The sequence below is a fragment of the Carassius auratus genome, unplaced genomic scaffold (genome assembly GCF_003368295.1).
Source record: "Carassius auratus strain Wakin unplaced genomic scaffold, ASM336829v1 scaf_tig00214400, whole genome shotgun sequence".
NCBI classification, from domain to species: domain Eukaryota; kingdom Metazoa; phylum Chordata; class Actinopteri; order Cypriniformes; family Cyprinidae; genus Carassius; species Carassius auratus.
In genome coordinates, this window is record NW_020527643.1 from 175,148 (window position 1) to 192,500 (window position 17,353).

General features: G+C 36.0%; 1 protein-coding gene across 2 annotated transcripts in view; it reads right to left on the minus strand.

Annotated features, from left to right (window-relative positions):
- The window catches only part of LOC113091948 (CUB and sushi domain-containing protein 1), a 546,185-nt gene that overhangs the window by 38,998 nt on the left and 489,834 nt on the right, over window positions 1-17,353 (minus strand). For both annotated transcript variants that reach the window (XM_026257629.1, XM_026257628.1), the window contains exons 41-49: window positions 14,419-14,628; window positions 12,595-12,783; window positions 11,430-11,607; window positions 8,819-8,964; window positions 8,217-8,297; window positions 8,005-8,118; window positions 6,388-6,576; window positions 4,279-4,425; window positions 1,833-2,021 (exon numbers count right to left, since the gene is read on the minus strand). In XM_026257629.1, the coding sequence (XP_026113414.1) occupies window positions 1,833-2,021; window positions 4,279-4,425; window positions 6,388-6,576; window positions 8,005-8,118; window positions 8,217-8,297; window positions 8,819-8,964; window positions 11,430-11,607; window positions 12,595-12,783; window positions 14,419-14,628 (1,443 nt within the window). The remainder of the gene's footprint in view (window positions 1-1,832; window positions 2,022-4,278; window positions 4,426-6,387; window positions 6,577-8,004; window positions 8,119-8,216; window positions 8,298-8,818; window positions 8,965-11,429; window positions 11,608-12,594; window positions 12,784-14,418; window positions 14,629-17,353) is intronic.

A 17,353-nucleotide genomic window follows, 5' to 3' on the forward strand; every position in this document is an offset into this window, starting at 1 on the left:
CACTGTAAGAGCAACAGTAGTGGTGTGGCATTTGCAACAACGGCGGAAATTTGCTCAGAAAATTTGCTCTTATAGTCACCGGATATCGCTAGTGGACCTGAAGACCACGCAGCTGCAGAGGCCAAAGGCAGCTGAAGAGTGGCAAAGTCAGCCAAGCAGATGGGGGTCTTGATCTGCTACGAGCCTTGTTCACGGCAAAGGCTTCGAGTCTCATAGACCGAAGATCTTGTAGTCGTTGCTGAAGGAGAAGAAATCTGAGGATACTATGGCAAAATCCACACTTGTATAGCCAGATGCCCTGCCCGAATTGGTGGGTTCTGGCGGGCTGTCTCGAAAGGCTTCAGAGAAAAAGGAGTTTTCCCAAAGCGTCTTAGCAAACGCAGTACAAGCGAAGTATCAATATGGAACATACATTTGCATAAAGCATCCATATTTATCCATGCCTATGTTGATTGGACTGTAAAAAAAAAAAAAAAAACTTGCGAAGAATTGATTTAAGATACATTTAGAACTTATAAAACTGTGAAAATAAGTTGCGCTTAATCATGAGTTAGCTCATGACAATCATGTGATTAATCGTGATTAATAATTTTAATCGATAGACACCCCGTATATATATCTGATTTGCTGATAAGAGTGTGATATTCTAGTGATAACAGATCTCCAGTCAACTCAAGAGTATTAACTGCCTGGTAGATAATAATGACTTCATGTATTGTGTGTGCATAATTATTATGCAGGTTGATATTCTGAACTTTTTTTTTTTTTTTTTAAGCACATTTTACAAATTCCAGACCCCATCAATATTAATAAGTACTATTATTTTTTTATTATTTATAAGTGATATATAATTGTCCATGAAGGCTGGAAAAACTCCTCATGTTCAAGTGTGCATAATTACTAAGTAAGTTTTCTTTTACAGATAAAATAAGCCCAAAAAAGAGAGATTTAACTCAGAAAAAATATATTAATTATTCCTCACTTTTAAAACGGAGTTTAAAATATCGCAAACCTCACATAAAATAATTAAAAATGGAAAAGCTCCAGGTCCAGGTTAATGGTCAACATTTTGTCTAGGTTGAGTACATCTTTTTTCACAAAATATTTGTTAGGAAGAGAAGATGAAAAAAAAAAAATACTTTCTTCTAAAAGTTTTAGACCCTACTATTTCTACATTATTCATGAAAAGTGCAATAGTCTTAATCGTTATATAATCATCTCAGCCTCATCTCTTAACCTGCCTTAAACTTGTACAAATAACAGCTGGAACAATTAGGCCTACATACTGTTCATTCGCTCACTATTTTTATGCAAGTGCACGTCTGATGGATGACTCGTCTCGCTAATGAATGCACAGCAAACCTCCAGAAGAGACCATTTTCTTTGACAATGCTCTGTAACAGAAGACACGAGGGCTCGGAGTGCGAAAGGAGAAAGGGCGGACAAAACACCACGTAGGCTGAAGGATAAAATTAGCACCTCAATATAAGAGGAAAGAGCAGAGAAGGAAGCATGAACAATGAAATTAAGAGAACCCGCGACACATCAAACACATTCAATTTCATTTCTGTCTTAGTCTTAGCATGACTGAAGAGTCACCCATTATGACATTGGGACAAAGGACACTCGTGATCTCATTGCACAGTCCTCGACGGAAGTGTTTAATGGAATAAAAGCGGCTTCTCGTCGAGGCATGCGGAGGTGCTTTTGAGCGCCCTGAAGAATGACAATTTTTTTTATATGTGAGGAGGCAGGTTGCCTTTTCAAGGCAATTCCCAGTCATTTAAATAAGGAGAATGAGCCAGTGAATATCTCTGCTGAGTGTGAGTTACCTTGGCACAGTGGGGCCGGATTGTCCCACTGGTAAAGCCCACTGGGATGAAGTCTGCATGTAGCATTTCTGTGACCCACGAGCCTGTATCCAGCGTTGCAGTAATACTGGAGCCTGCTGCCTGGCCTTTCTCTTGCCCTATTGATGACTCCTCCATTCTTGGGTTGATCGTTCACACTGCAGTATGCAGCTGCAGGAGATGGTAACAAGCACAGTTTGTTACAGTATGATGTCCAGGGTTATTGGAAAATATTACTTCTTTAAACCATCTTTGTCTATCTAAAACCATTGTGCACTTTTTAACCTTTATGTGGATTTTAGTGTAATGTGGCGATTTTTGTGTGCAATGATGCAATAATATACTTTTCAGATATAAACACAGTTTATGCATTAAAGGGGTCATTTGATTCGATTTCAAGTTTTACTTTCTCTGTAAATGTCTCTCTGTTGTGAATAGATAAGATCCCTAAAGTTGCAAAAACCAAAGAGCAATTCTTTATAAAAACTAAGGCTCGTCCATGCCCCCTAAAATGCCTCATTTCAACATGTCTACATCACGATGTGGGAAGATTTGCATAACTCCGCCCAAATGTTCATGCAAAGAAAGAAGGTGTAACTTTAATTTTCACTGTAGTATTGTTGCTACTTCCATGTTGTGGAGACAGATGCTGTTTTTCATTGTGAAAACAAAAATAGGGGCATTGAGGAGAAACAGTAACTTACAGTATGTGGAAAACTAAGTTTTTAATTTATTTATTTCATTTCATCACACCAAATACACAAAACAAGGTTCTTTTTAGCAACATCATATAAACACTTTAACATAACACACTTACGGGACCTTATCTGAAATAATTTTCTTTGAAACTAGGCTTAATATATTTCTTAAGGATAACTTTGCCGGTAAACAAAGCATGCTGATTAAAAAAAAAAAAAAAAAAAAAAAACTTTTATACAATATACAAGTATTTTGCTGATCAATGTAAAAATCTGTGTCCTGAAGCAAAACCAATTCTCCGCTTCTTTGGCAGCTTTTTATTGCACAGAAATTTTAATCTAAGAGTAATCAATATTTTTGGTCCATTTCATCACAAGAAAAAGTCTGCTAAGTTAATTCAGTCAACTTTTATGGTAGTACACGGCCATTTAGATGAACTCAAAACTATGTGATGTGGACTAAAAGCAATACAGCTCAAACGTGGATTTTATGGAGTCTTTCAAACCATTTTTAAGCTTGATTCTGAGATAAAAAGAAAGTGCAGCTTGATGGTTATGAACAGATCATTAGATGTTGTTTTTGATGTGACACAAATACAAGTTTACCCATCAAAAAAAGGAAAGCAGAAGCTTGAGGGATGTCAAAGCTTAATCTCACTTCAGACAGATCAAATCAAATGCATCATCACACCGACTCTGCTGAGAGGTTTAGACTTGGCTGTGAGTGATTAACTAGACCTTATGTGGTACTGAATTTAAATTTTCTTTACCCTGAAAGCCCAACAGACCAAGAAAGGTGGGGGAAACAAGGAGGGGCTTGAAGTTGCTTCTCAGAGATAAGTGTTATATAATAATAATAATAATAATAATAATAATAATAATAATAATAATAAAAAACTTCACCTACTTCTTGTAATTATTTAAAATAAAAAATCTAAAAACACAGTAGACACAAATCACAGTTCCTCCTAACAACATAATGGCTTCTCTTCCTGTCTACACTTGACAAAATACAAAAACAAGAAACGTGTGGCAACACACTGGAGAACAAGAAATGTTGACTGAGAGGCAGAGAAATGGGAATGGGTGAAGAGATGCAGAGTAACCATGGCCACTGGCTGGCTTTGCGGCTCATATATCATGTCTAGCCATTGGTGGAAATGTCGGTCAGAAGCATACAACATGGTAGTTATTCAGCAAAATTCATTACTGCATCATTGACCTCTATTACAGCAGACTTGCCAATGGCTCCCTGAAGGTAGGACATGTCTGGTTCTAGCCTAATGAGGGCCAACTTAGAAAAACTGACTTTTTTACTTATTGACCCATTTGGATCCAAAGCAACAACCTTGGAGGGCTAAGTGGTGGGAATTAATCTGAGGCACATATAATTACATACTATTAAATGTACCAACAGGCTAATTAGAAATAATTGTTAATGTATTCATGATTTAAATGCCTGGATGCATCAAATGTGGAACCAAACAAATGGATAAAAAAAAAAAAAAAACAAACAAAAAAACTGTCTTTGACAACACATTCTGATCCTTCCTTTATCAGGACTGAATGAGTAAAAATTTTGTTTTATTCTCTGATTTCTCCTTTTCTACAAGTGTTGCTGGTTTTGTGCTCAATCAGTCCTTTGTTGTTTATACGTTTTTAAGAATAACTCTACAGTCATTCTGGAACATCCATGAAAAATACGAAATGGTGAAATATGTTTAACAAACCTGTGTAGCGTATTTTGAAGCCCTTCTTGTTGGTCGCGTGATCAGTTGACCATCTGAGGTAAAGCTGGTTTGTTTTGCTAGTGAAATTCAATTGTGTGGAGTGGTTCCCACTCAAAGCCACCAGCAACGGACTCTGCCCAGATGGCCCTTGTAAATAAAACATCACAAAAACAACAAGTAAAGCTAAATATTTCAAACCACAAATCTGTTGGGCAGCAACAAGACAGACATGACCTTAGGAAGAAACAAATGTCATAGAGCAGTGGTTCTCAAACTTTTCGAGCCAAGTGCCTCCTTTGATCAAATCAGCATTTCCAAATTCAACCTGGCTATCACTGTAACTGTTTACACTACACTGTTTTTCTTGTCACTTGGCTGGTTCCTTGAGGACCTTCAGAAATTCTCTAAAATGCATAGAATAAAATGTGAAGGTTTTATGATCCATTTCATAACCACTAACACTGAATCCTGACCAATGTACTATCTTCAAACTTCTCTTGTCTATTAATAAGTAATTAGATTGCTCTGCATTGTCTAAATTATGTTCGAAACTGAGTGCTAAATCCAGTGTTTCTGAGTCAAATTCAGACCACCCATTGAAGGGAAAGTTCCCACAAAAAAGAAAATTCAATGTGAAACTAGGGCTGTGCGATTAATCAAAATCATCATAAAATCACAATTTGAGCGTGCCCGATTTCTAAAATGGCTTTATAGCATAATTTTCCATGACCCCGACCTCCTGCAGTATGCTATCCAAACCAGACTGGACATATGCCTACATAATGCCAGGTTCACACACTCTGTCTCTAGTGCATATTTTTGTCATGTTAACGGATCAGAGCGAAAGATGTGAACAGAAAAGCTTAGAAATAGAAAGGTGTGAAAATAATTAATATCAAGCGCATGAGCATAGAGAGAGTTGTGAGGGCACAACACACAACTTGAGCAAGAGGAGAGACATGTTTTAAGTGCGCGCACTCTCTCCAGGCTAAAGAAGCATGTATTTGAGCATGCGCGTCTGGTTTTGTGCAAGAGCAAAGGAAATCCAAATGTGAGCGGAGAGATTCACCCTCGCGCATTATATTAATCTGCTTTTGCATTACAATAATGTGCTCTCGCTGCTGCTTCTGCAACACATACATACTGTATACGCACTCCTACACATTTCAACACATAAGGCAAAGCTATAATGATCTCTATGACCAATGCATGGCAAAAAAAAAAATAATAATAAAAAAATAAATGAAATAAAAAATACCTGAAAACGGATTGATTTATTTATTTGACGTATGTCTAGACATTTTGTCACACCTTTACTTAGTGATTATTTTGACTTATGTCTGTTCTAGAGTCATGTTACAACTTTTTATAAAACTCTAATTGGTTTTCCTTTGGAAATATGTTTCAAATTCATACTGAATGCATTTATGATTGTAAAGCATGTCTCTGTGTGTCAAAATTGATTAAAATCAAAATCACAAAATTTATCAAAGATATCGCACAGCCTTATGTACAACCATAAAAACTTTAATTTTGCCCCATTCATTCAAGTGCTCAGTTTACACATGCAAGTCAGCAGCTAATCAGTTCTCCGGTCTGAATCCAAACTCTAACTGAACTGAGGCTATAATGAAGTAAACAATGTTCAGTTTTGTGCACGGACCAATCGTTTCTCTTCATGAGCCCTCAATATTTCATTAATTTTGTGTTGCCTGTATATGATTTTTTTTACCTTCAAAGTGATGGTAGCTGTTGACTTTTTGTGAAACACCAAGGAACACATTTTCAGCAAAAAAATAAACAAATAAATAAATTAAAAAAAAAAAAAAATTATAAAAAAAAAAATCTTAATTGCCCTACTTCAGAAGAAAAAAAAAAGGGATGGCCTGAGGGGGGAGTAAATTAACAGCAAAATAAAATTTTTTGGGTGAACTATATTCCTTTAAGCATGCCTCCTAAATATAAAGCTTTTCTGTCTCAATTCTTGGTTTGACCTTTTATTTTTATAGTAAACATTTACATTTAAAAAATGGTCAAAATGTTTTTTCCAAACATATATCTGTGTCATGAAGTGTTATTGTTAGTAGAATAGAATAGAATAGAATCTACCATCAAAGATCTCCAGTTCGTCAAACTGCTTTTCACTCTGGAACATTTCCACATAAATGGCAATGGTGAAGGCAGGCTGCACTCTGATGATCCAGGAGCAGGTCTGGGAATTGGGGTAGTTTTTTGGGAATCCTGGACTCAGGATCACACCAGATGAGGCAGACCGTTCCTCATTTGCAGGACACTGAGCTGGAGCACAGACATAGCATTTCACAGGAATCTATTATAAACTATTATAACAAATCACAATGTGGTTATCCTACTAACAAAGCACAAGATGCAAGCTCCAGAGTATTTCAGTAAAAACAGTAAAGTTGAAAAACTTTCTCCAACATGTGCAGTGCTTCTCCTGGATTTACCTCAGGGGCTGTGAGCCTTGGTTTGAGGAAGCAACAAAGTGAGTGGAAGCTTTTTGTTAATCCGCTTTGTGGGCGGGAGGGTGGAGGAAACAAACCAGGAGAACTATCGCTTCTTCATGGCACTGTACAGAAAGTACAGACAAGCCAAATGGCTCAGATTTACAACTGAAAGCTTTGCTGTGGAGAACTGAAATGTTTTTTTTTGTTTGTTTGTTTGGTTTTTATTTGCGCTCTGAAGACAGCTGTTGGCTACTGTCTATTTCTTACCATACAACAAAAACAGTGCCATCTTCTTATAGATTACAATTTTACAAGCTTTGATTGCAAAAATCAAACTAATGATTCAACATCTATATTTTTAGATTCATTTTAGAATGGTGTTCTCCAGCCATTTTGAAATTATTTACATGAAGTACTTCCTTTTGGTTGTGTTGTGAAACTCCCATTATTAAATATATTCTCATTACTGTAATATAGTGCTCTATTTGTGTATTATCATAAAATTAACAACAACAACAACAACAACAACAACAACAATAATAATAATAATAATAATAATAATAATAATAATAATAATAATAATAAAAACTGGATGTGCACATGCTGGAGCAAGTGTCACTTTGAAATCATCAGGATGCTAAGCTCGCATCTTGTTTTTGTCACAAAAATTAACAAAAAATAACAGTATGCACTAAATACCATTGGGTTAAATATATTAATGAGATATCAAATCATAATTCCGTATGCTGCATATGTTAAAGATAATATACTAACATGGCATATAACCACATTGTAAAATGTTTTTACTGTAGTGAAGTGTTAGTTTTTAATGTTTAAATAATAATAATAATAATAATAATAATAATAATAATAATAATAATAATAATAAAAATATTAAAAAATCAACATTGGATTTCTGTAAAATATTATTGGTAACACTTCAGTTTAGGGACCAGTTCTGACTATTTTCTAGTTGCTTGTAAGCATGCATTTTACTCACATATTGGCTGTTTATTAGTACTTATAAAGCACATATGACCATATTTTAGATCCCTTAATTCAACTCCATACCTAAACTCAAAAAATACCTTACTAACTATTGATAAGCAGCAACTTGGGAGTTTACTGAGGCAAAAGTCATAATTAATATTTAGTTAATAGTGAGAATTGGTCCCAATATTAAAGTGTGACCTTATTATGTATTTCCATATTGAAATAAATATCTCACAAATTTCTACAGGTTTCGTTCTTCACTGACCTTCACACACTGGTGGTGGACCCTCAAACTGCAGGTGAGAGTTCAGTTTACAGGTGAGCTCATCACTGCCAACCAATGTAAATCCAGGAAAGCATCGATACCTCACAATGTCACCTGCATGGTACATTAAGAAGAATTAAACTTTTTATTTTTTATTTTAATTTTTTTATCATGACTTTGATATTCTTGCATAAATGGACAGCTGTTCATACCAATTTCATAGTCCTGGTCTTCAAATAAAATCTCTGCTTGTTCAACCGTAGGGGGAGGAGGGCATTTCTTGAGTCGATAAGCTAAGGGACAAAAAATAAAACAGTAAATAAAAAAATAATAATAATACAAAAAGAAGCAATTTGCCTTTTCATTCACCTTAACAGGCATGACACATTTAACACAATGCAATCCATTCACAGTATCGATTACACATACAACATGTGACAACATTCAATTCTATGCATTGACATACTGGGAGCCCTCTCAAGAATCAAAGCTGCACTGACACCACACATCTATAACTCACAAATATGCCAGACTTGTTCTGAAATGAAAGCTGGAGGTATAGATGAAAGACTGGTTCATTTCCACATTCCGATTTTCATATGCTTTTCAACAACATGCCTGACACTGATATCAAAGAGGCCAAAGGAAAGCTATTTTGGACTCTTCTAATCTCCAGAAATAACGTCATGTCATCAGAAACAGCAGTCATGCCTCCTTAGAGTATAAAAACAAGTTGAATCCCATGTTTCAAATATACTTTATGGCATGCATTGCTCTTCAGCTGAAACATTTTTCATTTGAAGGAGAAACTAACCATGGAAATTGAGGACAAAGAATCCACTTGTGGAGAAGTCGCTGTGGAACTTGATAAGAACCTGATTGAGAGTGCTGTAGGCTGACTCGAGGGCTGTGTTGCCGCTGAAAATTCCCAGCTGCGGGAAGCTTTGCTCTGGGCCGTCCCTGGAAAAGGAAACACACATTGAAATTACATTACAACCTGTGATCCTGCCTTTAAACGGCATTATATAGCATCGGAATTCCGAGTGGTTTGAGAAAATTGATTTACTTCCACATTTACAGTGAGATTGTGCTGACTTTTGAATAAAAGCATTGCATTACAGACCAGCTTGAATGAAAACAGCAAAAATGATGACTTAACAGACTAGCCCGCTTGTTTAATGGCTTTTGAAGATTAATGGCCAATATTACTAGGAAAGCGCCGGAGATGTATATTTCCATATTTTTTAATCACCTCTTGTTTCAGATTATTCAGTGGGAATTCAATGGCATTCGGCCCTGCGCTTTGTGGTTATTACAAAATACCTACGATTTAATGAAACAAGATTTCCATTCAGTCGTTTCTGTAACTTCAGTAACTTTAGTAAAAGAAATCAAGGTGTTTAAAATAAAGAAATTGGGTCAAGAACCTGTTAAGCCATCTTCAGAGTCAGAATCAGAATTAGTTTTATACGCCAGGTGTGTGCAAACACACAAGGAATGTGTTGTGTTTTTTTTTTAAAGGTGCTCCTGGTACATACATGCATGCATACATACTGTAGCATTTGGTCCAGTCAGACACAACTATTTATTATATTTAACAATAACAGCTAACGCCCCTTCATCTAACCAAAGTGTCTATGGACCCTTCCCCCGAAATGCAACTACCACATCAAAAAAAGCAGAACAGGCCTCTGGTTCCGTAGCATCCAAAGGCACACAATCTGATAACACTAGTTTATGGCTCCCAGGAATGTGGCAAAGCAGCTCTTAACTCAAGTCTCTCAAAAACAGACACAACATGTGCATAAAAATGGACTCTTCTCTAATAAGTTCATAAGAAGAAAAAAAAAAATTATAATCTTTAGGTCACTGTGTATATTATTGCTGTTCTTGTATATTGTCAGTTGAGTTTGACTGTTTAATGCATGCTTATGATAGAACCACTCGTTTATGTAATCTTACCATGTTCATTATTTATTAATTTGTCTTCCGATGATCTAAAGAGAGTGTATATTATATGTTGGTACATAAGCAATATATTAGTATTCTAAGAATCTTGAAGATTTTTCTCTTGATCCCCCACTCAAGTTCCATTGTGCAAATGCCCATGCTTTCACACAAAGGGTTGCAAGACTCCTCATTAGTTCCAACCTCCCGCTTGGAATTTCAGCTTTTCTCATTGGACAAGCCCATCCTAAAAGAGGTGTGAACCTTCTCAGACCTTAAAGGCCTCACATCAGTGACCCACCTGCAGTCTGCGGTTCTTTTATTTTCAGGAATTCCAGGAGAGGTGCTGAACTATGAGTCTTAAATCCACCCTAATCTTGCACCAGGCCTTCGGCCTTGACTTTCCATTCATCGAGATCCTCTGATTCAAACTGGTCTTTCTCACCAACTCACTTCATCAGAGACCAACTGGAGCCCCAAAGTGCATCAGGACTCTTTTCAAACAGGCGAGACGTGCGAGTATCAAACTTAGCCTTATTAATTGATACATTACGTATAATTTGCACCTTTTACAAAAGTGTGTTTGAACTAAGAAACTGATGTTTCCTTCAGGCCGTAGATCTGCTGAATATCAAACTGTACGATAGCTTCATGTTTTTAGTTCTCTTTTCTTTACTGCTTAAGTTTTAACCCTTTTTCCTATGCCCACTGTATGCATATGTGTGTGTGTGTGTGTGTGTTAGACTAGTTAGTTAAGTGTTTATGTAGTTAATAAAGTCTTGTATCATTAATTTACCTTAACCAGGAAATTAATGTTCTTAGAATTGACAGAAAGCTGACACTGAGAGGTCAAGTAAATACTTACAGTGGATCTAAATATTTATAATTAATCATAACTAGTTATAACTGATTATTCATATTTCCACCTTAAGCTGATTCACGACAATACATACATGCACATCTGTCATGAGAACAAAAACAAAAAAGGACAAAAGTATTTCAATTAGTACTTACAAAGCACATATTTTGTATGACCATATTCTACATCCCTAATCCTACCCAATACCTACCTTACTAACTATTAATCAGAAGCAAATTATTAGCTTATTTAGGAAAAAGTCATAATTAATGTTTTTTTTTTTTTTTTTTTTTTTTATGAACTGTTTTTGTAATTTTTCTTAAATGGTCATACAATTAGGCTGTATTATCTTTTCTGTTTTGACGAAATTCACCCCAATGCTTTGAATAAAAAGCTTTACAACTTCAAAGACATCTGAACTTTTCTTGAAATCTAGCTTTGCACAGTGACAACAGGCTACACATTTCAGTAAACAAAGTGTAGCTCGATTTGCGTAATGATTTGCTTGATGTATGACAACAATAGCAGCATTAGTCTAGTTTGAAAGCTTAAATAATTGTCTTGTCCTCATCTCAGGCTGATATTTGCCAAACGACTCGTTAAATGGAGCTGCTCTCACCAGACAGCGATATAGTCAGTCACAGGCTCAGTTTGGAGCAGAGTGAAGTTGATGTAAACCCCATGACCATGGGGCACGGTGATGAGCCAAGTGCAGTCCTGAGAGTCTGGGTACTCATTTGGGTACTCTGGAGAGAAAATGGTGCCGTTTGGGGCCGTCACGTTGTAGCCACAGGGAGCTGTGTGCAGATAAACATCATTTAACCACAACTGCATTAGTAATCTTTCTTTCTGAATAATGTCTAATGTTAAACACCAGGGAATTCAGTAAAATCAGAACCATAACAGAATTATCTGACATTATTTACCCACTGTCATGTATATTTATGACTATATCTATATATTGTTTTTGAAGAATTGAAGAATTTTCATTGAGTTATTTTTTTCATAATTCGCATACTGACTACTTGCATAGCACTTTTCTCATGTTTTTGAATTTTACAGATGTCACTATGAAATGTTGTATGGAGAATTTTGTATGGGGGGATAGCACAAAGTGCATAAACAATGGCAAAATATACAAATCTTTTCTTTTAAAGACTAATATCTAGACAGAACAGTTTCCTTTGCAGAAGAGTGAAAACTAAATAGAGAACAGAACAATCCTGAGGCTTATAGAAGAAAAGGAGACTTGTATAGAAGATACTTGCACAGAGTTCACAACAGAATAACAGAGTTATGATAAAAAAAGAAAGAAAAATGGCCCAATAGTCTTTGCAGTGCAGATTCCCTGCAAACGGAAGCCTAGGAGGAACACATTGAGCGACTGATCGATAAGAGACAGGTCGGATTTCACACTACACTACCCACGCTAATCATCAAGGCTACAATTTAGAACAGCTCCCAGTAGCATATGTCTCTGCTGTTCAGGTCTTCAAAGTCTGTTTTAAAGATGGTGTTAAAAACACAATGGCTCTTATTGTACTAGTAATACAAAGTAGTAACACATCACTTAAAGAGCATAGTTAAAAAGACATTTGGGAGAATGTGATACCTTTGTAAGTCTCAAGAAGTCAGAATAATTACGTTTTTTTTTTTTCAAAGTGTGGGCAAAGAGTCCTGAAAATAACTGTGTGCTAATCGCAACACAACTTGAGAAACTTAAAGAAACACTAACAGGGATGAAAGGGAAAATGACAATTTTGTACTTTCTCCCTTCCTTTTACCTTCACAGCGAGGAAAGGGGTGGTTCCACTTCCTGTTAATTCCGTGCTGGCATGTTAGCACAGGGTAGCCGACCAACACGTATCCCGGGAAGCATTCAAATGTTATCGATTGACCTGCGTTGAAATCGCTGTTGATGATATACCCGTTGTGGAATGGATATGGGTCTTGACAGTTTTGTAATTCATATGCTACAAGAAAAAAAAAAGAAAAAAAAAAACAGAATATTTGAATATCTGTAAAGCCATGTCTGGAAGTCTAAGTATGATATTTATGAGTGGGCCCACCTAAAAGAATTTAAATAATTGTTTAATTCAGTCATTATCACCCCACCCTCATGCCATTTCAAACAAATGCAAATTTCTTTTGTAAAACATAAAATAAGATATTTATGCTTCACTGAAGACGAATAAGAAAAAAAGACATTAAGAAAAACACAATATTATATTAGCGAATAAGTGATAAGCACAATTTCCTGGTTGGGTTCATTTATTTATATATTTTTTATTTTATTTATTTGCGCTCATTCCAGTTGGTGTTGTCAATGTGGCAACCTAGAAAAACAAAGTCCACTCAAAGAGGTAGAGCTTTTTCACACTTGGCTCCCAAACTCTGGAATAGCCTTCCTGATAACGTTCAGGGTTCAGACACACGGTCTCTGTTTAAAGATTAGATTAAGATTAAAGACACATCTCTTCGGCCAGGCATTCAAATAATGCATCTCATAATCTTGGACTACAGTTATATCTGATCAAATGTGGTGAAACAAATAAGTTTTGCTTGGTTGGAACAGCAACTAAGCTAATTATGTCTCTATTTATTTCTCAGTTTTTGCCACTTGGGTCGACATCCCGTGGTAACTAGGATTTACACAAGCTTCAGTCTGGATCCAGAACACCTGAGAAGAGATGATGCCAACCCCTTAGAATACCTCAGATGATGCCAACCTTGAAACAACATACAGAACCAACAAATCTTGCTATTAATTATGGTATTTTGCTACCATTAATAATTGCTGTTAATAGTGTACATTGTCTGTTTGATTACATCTTTAATAGATTTTTCAACTGACCGTCACCACTGATATGCTACTCTTGAATAACGTAATTTTCTGTAAAGTTTCTTTGCAACGATTTGTATCGTGAAAAGCACTATACAAATAAACTTTCATTGAACTGAACTTGAACTGAATGTATAAAATCAATCAACTCAGGCAACTACAAAACGATATACATTGACAAAAGTGGCTATGCTAAAGTGTTTATGACAGTTAAACATGCAAGTCTACATCTCTGTGTATCATCACCTGTTTGGTGAAGTAGCAGAAAGCTTGTCAAACTAACATACAAGCATCTCCAGGCAGCATTTCAAGTGCAGCTCTTATGATCAACTGCTTTATAATCCTGCATCACTTTGTGTATCAAAACACGGCATCAGTACCCCCCCCCCAAAAAAAAGCCTGTCTGGCAGCATAGATCAAGGCTGTGCCTGGCTCTTTTCAACTCAGACTATAGTGAATAAGAAAACAGAGAGACGAACTGTTTGACCTACAAGCGAGGAGACCAGACAATGGCGAGTTATTTATATCGAGTGGAATCCAAGTGCACATCCAAATGCATCGTCTTATTGATTTCAAAATGCTTTCAAGACCCCGGCTTTCAAAATGGAGTGTCCTCCCAGTGATCTCAAAGGAAGTGAATCTTTAGATATTTCCGATGATCTTACTAAAATGCCGTCACTCCCACATGAAGGGTCAATGCAAAATCAAGGACGGCTGATGTCTGCAGGAGAAGAGAATGCAAATGGAGGACTGGGAAGTCACCCACCTTGGTAAGTGAGTTTGAAGCCCTGTCTGTTTTCGGAGTGGTCGCTGTAGAAGTGGATGACGGTTTCGTGAGTGCTGCTCAGTATAGGTGGCGGCATCTGGCTACCGCTGAACTGTCCAATCAGAGAGCTGCTGTGGTGTGGCCCATTGCGAACCTCTAAGAAATCGTGGTTATCCTCCGAGGTGAAGTTGAGAAATTGGATGTGTGCCCCTGTGGAATCAAACAGGCCATGTGACACATAACTTATGTTATATGCATAATTTACATATGGAATGAAGTGACAGGGTTTTTTCAACAATAACTCTGTACAGACCAGCACTTTCTGCTACAAAGATAGATGCTGTTAATTGCTAAATCACAAATAGTTTTTTCCCTCATGTTAATATGTGTGAAAAAACATTTTTAAAGCCATGTTAGCACAGTAATTGGCTTCCTGTAAAGTGTGGGAAAACAGGAAGGGAACTAGCATATTGCTAATAAACTGACTTTTATCCTACAGACTCCAGAGATTTGGTTTATCAGCATTATATTTAAGTGAAAATGTGGTTTCTACGGATTTACGAATGTTTCGAAAGTATTTTGCTTTCAGCATCACTCAAGTTGACATTGGGCTTCACAGATTTGTGGAACATTAATTATTCAGATGAAAATTGTCTTCGTTTATTCACCTTCATGTCATTCCAAAACTATAAGACTTTTGTTCATCTTTGAACTACAAATGAATATATATTTTTAATGAAATTAAAGATTTCTGTCCCTGCATTGAAAGCCTATTCACCCAAAACTTTGATGCTTCAAAAAGTCATTAAGAAACATAATCCATATGAATTGAGTGGTTAAATCCAATTTATCTGAACAGACACAAGTGCTTTATATAGTGTGATGAAAGATTTAATTTGGGCCTTTTCAAACATACGTGCTTTATGCACAAGAGACAATTAGGTTTGTTCTTGCATGTCAAGAAAGCACATTTGAGCTTCAGTTTATAATATTTGATGTGCTCTATGAATATGTGTGTAACATATAAAGGGAGTGTGTCTTTTCAGAAGACTTTAACTGCATGATTCATAAGGAACATATTTACAGCGTTTTTATAAAGCTTTTGAACCATTAAAGTATTGATGGTGAATAGAATTTAAGTGAAGGGACAGAAATTGCTCAGATATCATTAAAAATACCTTCAATCTTATGTATGTGAAAAGACATAAGAGGGAAAATATAATGACCTTTTTAAATATGAATTCTACAGCTTTACTTTGTACTAATGTAACAAGACTTCACAGTAACGACATCCAAAAACAGCATACACAGACATATAGATGGTTGCAAACCTAGGGTGCAAAATGATTTTTTTAATTTTTTTATCTTCTGTATCTCTAGCCTCTTGCATTACAGACGGTGCTTATGAGCTATGCTGTTCAGACTCCCGAAAATGAATTATGCATACCAACAGTTCTCACAAACTCTGCCCTTGACTGTTTTTTTTGTTTTGCTTTCTGTTTTACTAAAAACATAAGCTCTGATTGAGTTTGTCAAGTTGGTAAGTCTATTTCAAGACTAAAATACAACATATTTTGTTATATTTTGAGGCATTCATTTGACAGTACAGACTATATATATATATATATATATATATATATATATATATATATATATATTAATTGCCTGGTCATGATACTTTGTGTATCACAATACATATGGCACTGCGATGCATGTATGATTTAGCCAACAAAACCAAGGCATATAGTCTACACCAGTGCTTCCAAACCTGAAAATATGGATCAAATATGGATGCAAAAAAAATGTTTCAGTTTATAAAAAAAATAAAGAAAACAAAAAATAAAACTCTCAACCAGTAACTGCTGTTTCCACATACATGTGCTGCCCTTCTTTCACTCTCTTCTGAACTATTTACCTCACACAAGAGCATCATTTGTATTTTATTTTTTTTATAATCAGGAGGTAATTTGGAACAGTTCGCTTGTTAAAGCTGTAATTTTACTTATTTTCTTAATATTAATGAAGTTGTTTATAATATTAATTAAAAAGCTTTTACTTCTTCTTCTCCTTCTTCTTCAGTAAATTGGAGTCCAAGAGTTGCCAGCTTTTCAATGTTTTGTTCAGTGGGTGGAAGGGGTTTTGTTTATTTCTGGTTCCGTAGCTGTCACTTAAATTCATCAATGTGTAGCTCTCCTCCAAGAAATAGCACAGGAAAGATACCAGCGCAAAATTTTACAATTACGCACCATTAACTTCACCTCATCTTCAACAATTATTCTGTCTTTGTCTCCAACCACAAAATTTGAACTTAACATTCATTGCATTAAGGAAGATAGTTGGATGATACTCCAACAAAAGAATCAAACAAGTCAGTCGCTTTCACTGAAATCATGCGTCGCTCTGAGATGCCTTGGGCAGCTCTTTTAAAGATTAGCTTTATTGTCATTCCGATGCGGTGCTATCCTCTAACTGCTCTTAACTCTACCTATTCAGACTGTCCTAAAAGCTATAATCAGCACCAGCAAAGCCATCTGTGTGTCTTATTCAAATGATTGTAGCCTGTTAACAGTGAAAGCTAATGCATTTTTGCTACACAGCGCAAACATGATGGTTCTTGCTCTTGCTTGTGTTTCGGCTGCTCGATAAGGCAGAAAATTGCTTTTGGATATCTCAATGTTACATTGTTTTCTTCCAAGTTAGAGGGGGTTGGAGAAGAAATAGTTGCGCTCCAGGATAAGTGTGAATGGCTTTTTTAAATGACATGCAATTACCTTGTTAACATCTAGAATGGTTCTTTTGTTCTCAACTCATTTGAACTGTGAGGCGGGCTACGACTAAATGACTTCAGAGACTTGCATCGACTGCTACATCTTAAAAGTTGAGATAAATGAATCCAAATAATGCCCTTGTGTCAAGTAGCAGAGCATCAAATGGA